Source organism: Notolepis coatsorum, assembly GCF_963971535.1.
Source record: "Notolepis coatsorum genome assembly, chromosome: 2".
NCBI classification, from domain to species: domain Eukaryota; kingdom Metazoa; phylum Chordata; class Actinopteri; order Aulopiformes; family Paralepididae; genus Notolepis; species Notolepis coatsorum.
This window is the reverse complement of record NC_140166.1, coordinates 213,138,934-213,142,347: the sequence shown is the minus strand read 5'-3', so window position 1 is coordinate 213,142,347 and position 3,414 is coordinate 213,138,934. Positions and strand designations below refer to the sequence as shown.

The 3,414-nt window shown below is 45.9% G+C and overlaps 1 protein-coding gene across 1 annotated transcript in view; it reads left to right on the top strand.

Moving 5' to 3' along the window:
- Positions 1 to 3,414, top strand: part of LOC311223739 (endophilin-B1-like) — a gene marked incomplete at both ends in the record, with an annotated part of 12,718 nt that overhangs the window by 1,659 nt on the left and 7,645 nt on the right. Inside the window, 5 exons of the mRNA XM_084308511.1 lie at positions 340 to 468; positions 1,032 to 1,165; positions 2,022 to 2,114; positions 2,991 to 3,074; positions 3,209 to 3,232. Coding sequence (XP_084164637.1) covers positions 340 to 468; positions 1,032 to 1,165; positions 2,022 to 2,114; positions 2,991 to 3,074; positions 3,209 to 3,232 — 464 coding nt within the window. The remainder of the gene's footprint in view (positions 1 to 339; positions 469 to 1,031; positions 1,166 to 2,021; positions 2,115 to 2,990; positions 3,075 to 3,208; positions 3,233 to 3,414) is intronic.

The window sequence follows — 3,414 nt, the reverse complement described above, 5'->3', positions numbered from 1 at the left end:
GATCCAATGAGCTCATCTGATGGACAGTGAGAGGAGGTGGCCTGTTTGTTGATTAGATCAGGAGAACCATTAGTCTGCCCTCAGTCAGACCACGGCGAGGCGACAGACCGTCCGACAGCAGACCTGTTCTCCATCCAGGGTCCTTATCGAAGTACTGCCCCTGTCACGTCCTCCGCCACGCCCCCCGCTGTCTGTGTGAACCGCCGTGTTTCACAACAACAATCCGGCTTTGACCTCCGTCCAACAGCTCAGCGACGACGTGATAATGAGTTCCCAAGGGACGATGAACCCCCCGAACCCGTGATTTTAACCCCCCCCTCTGTGACCTCTGACCTATAGGAGCTCGGTTAGAGGACCGGTTGTACGGGCGCCTGGAATGGAGTGCCCCTCCTCGACCTCGTGCCCACGAGGTGCTTGGAGACAACATGAGCCAGGCGGGGCTGGAGATGGGCCCCAACACGCCTTACGGTGAGTGGGTCAGGGGGGGGGGGGGGGGGGGGTGGAGGTATGTTTAGGGACCCCCCAAGACACTGTTGACACAGACTCAGAGGAGTTATCACCTGTTATGTTCCCACGCGTTACTTTTACTGGACAGTATTGATTTTAAAGAAAATAAAAAATAAAATAAAAAAACAAGACAACCAGTCACTCCTTCGTGTCTCTTACCAGTGTTAGACAGACATATCAAATCAGAGATTGAGAATATAATATCTATAATAGACAATCTTTTTACATGGCTTTGTGTAAGGGACAGCTTCACAGTTGCCATTCAGTCCACATAGTCCAGTTATAGTCTTTGTACAAAATACGACCAGGCCATCAAGAGTCCCTTCAATTGATGCCTTTTTAGAGCAATGAGCCGAGGGAAGAAACACCACACAACAAACACACAGCAAAAACAAACAAAAAACAGTGCTCTATAAGTTCACATTGTTTTAGATATCTACAGTATGTATTGTATTGTATCTATCAGATCGCCCAGTCGTTGAAGAACCCCCTCTTCAACGCTGTGTGAACATGTTTGTGTTCAGGGACGGCGCTGCTGAGGTGCGGAGAGGCCCAGAAGCAGCTTGGTGAGGCGGAGAGGAAGCTGGTCCAGAGCACCAACATCCACTTCCTGGTCCCCCTCCGCAGCTTCACAGAGGGAGAGTACAGGACCATACAGGTACTGTGTTCACAGGGGGGGGGGGGGGGGGGGGGGGTCCAATATGAAGGTATACCATCATGGATCCATGCAAAGGTATATTTTATTACAAGACATATCATCATAAAATAAATAATGATAATAATAATAATAAATAGGCAAAAATATCAAATATCTTATTAAATATCCATATTACCCAGGTTTATGGTACTGATGGTATTTTTTGGATGTCACATATTATAGGCTGAGGCGTAGGCCTGAACAACACATTGTATCAAGATCGTCATCGCAATGTGAGCCTATGTAATAGTGACATCACAGAGGAGGTGTCAACATCGTCATCGAAATGTGAGAACATGTAATAGTGACATCACAGATGATGCAATGTGAGGCATGGTCTAAAAAGGCCAATCAGCCACATCATGCGAACACATGCTTTGTAGCTTAAAGGAACACGCCAACATTTTGGGAAATTAGCTTACCGTCTTCTCCAGAGAGAGAGACAAGAAGATAGATACCAGTTTCCTCTCTGTGCGTTCAGTAGAAAGCTATCTGGCTGCACGTTAGCCTAGCTTAGCACAATGAATGGAAGCGGACAGTGACAAGTAGCCTAGGCATTGCCCAACTAACACCTCTCCCGAAGGCTACCTGTCACTGTCCGCTTCCATTCATTGTGCTAATATGGCTCTACAAAATGTTATCTATAGCACCTTTAACTTGTGTTCTTGTGCTTAGTTATTTTCCTCAGTCTCTTTCTCTCTCTCTCTCTGTGTGTGTGTGTGTGTGTGTGTGCGTGCGCGTGCGTGTGTGTGTGTATGTGTGTGTGTGTGTGTGTGTGTGTGTGTGTGTGTGTGTGTGTGTGTATGTGTGTGTGTAGGATGAACGCAAGCTGTTGGTGAACAAGCGTCTGGATCTGGACATCGCTAAGACCCGGCTGAGGAAGGCCTGTGAGGCGGACGCAGAGGCCCGGGTGAGTTTCCATGACAACACCTCCAACGTTCAATACCTGTCAAACTTGACCTACCTTTAGCTTTAAACGCTCTATTTGACCTATTTCTCTCTCTCTCTCTCTGTCTCTCTCCCTGTCTGTCTCTGCCCCTCTCCCTCTTTTTCTCTCTCTCTCTCTCTCTCTCTCTCTCTCTCTCTCTCTCTCTCTCTCTCTCTCTCTCTCTCTCTCTCTCTCTCTACCACCCCTCTCTCTCTCTACCCCCCCCCTCTCTATCTATCTATCTATCTATCTATCTATCTATCTATCTATCTACCTATCTATCTATCTATCTATCTATCTATCTATCTATCTATCTATCTATCTATCTATCTATCTATCTATCTATCTATCTATCTATCTATCTATCTATCTATCTATCTATCTATCTATCTATCTATCTATCTATCTATCTATCTATCTATCTATCTATCTATCTATCTATCTATCTATCTATCTATCTATCTATCTATCTATCTATCTATCTATCTATCTATCTATCTATCTATCTATCTATCTATCTATCTATCTATCTATCTATCTATCTATCTATCTATCTATCTATCTATCTATCTATCTATCTCTCTTTCGCTCTCTCTCTCTCTCGTCTGTCTGTCTGTCTGTCTGTCTGTCTGTCTGTCTGTCTGTCTGTCTGTCTGTCTGTCTGTCTGTCTGTCTGTCTGTCTGTCTGTCTGTCTGTCTGTCTGTCTGTCTGTCTGTCTGTCTGTCTGTCTGTCTGTCTGTCTGTCTGTCTGTCTGTCTGTCTCTCTCTCTCTCTCTCTCTCTCTCTCTCTCTCTCTCTCTCTCTCTCTCTCTCTCTCTCTCTCTCTCTCTCTCTCTCTCTCTCTCTCTCTCTCTCAGAATCTGAATGCTAACCCGTTGGCAGATGACTATGTGGCTCATGTCTCCTACATGTTCAGCTTCCTGCGTGTCAAGTGGCTTAAGGTTTGTCTCCTCTCACTCTCAGACACACAGGACCCAGGTGGAGCGGCCCCATCCTATCATTTGCTCATTGGATAAGTATGTTTTCTCCGTCTCATTGGCTAATCAACCTGTCATTCTCTGTCTCGTCCAATCAGATGTGGGCTCAGGAGATATCTCAGGTGAGTTACAGTTTATGTTTCTAAACACACAAACTCTGATGTCAGGGTTGCCCAAAGTAGGGTATGTGGGCCAAATCTGGCCATTGAACAGCATGGCATGTTGCCCTCAGAAGGGTCCAATGACTGAGGAGAGACTGTATTTGGTCCATTTTGATGACGATAGGGGGGGAGGGGGGAAGTGG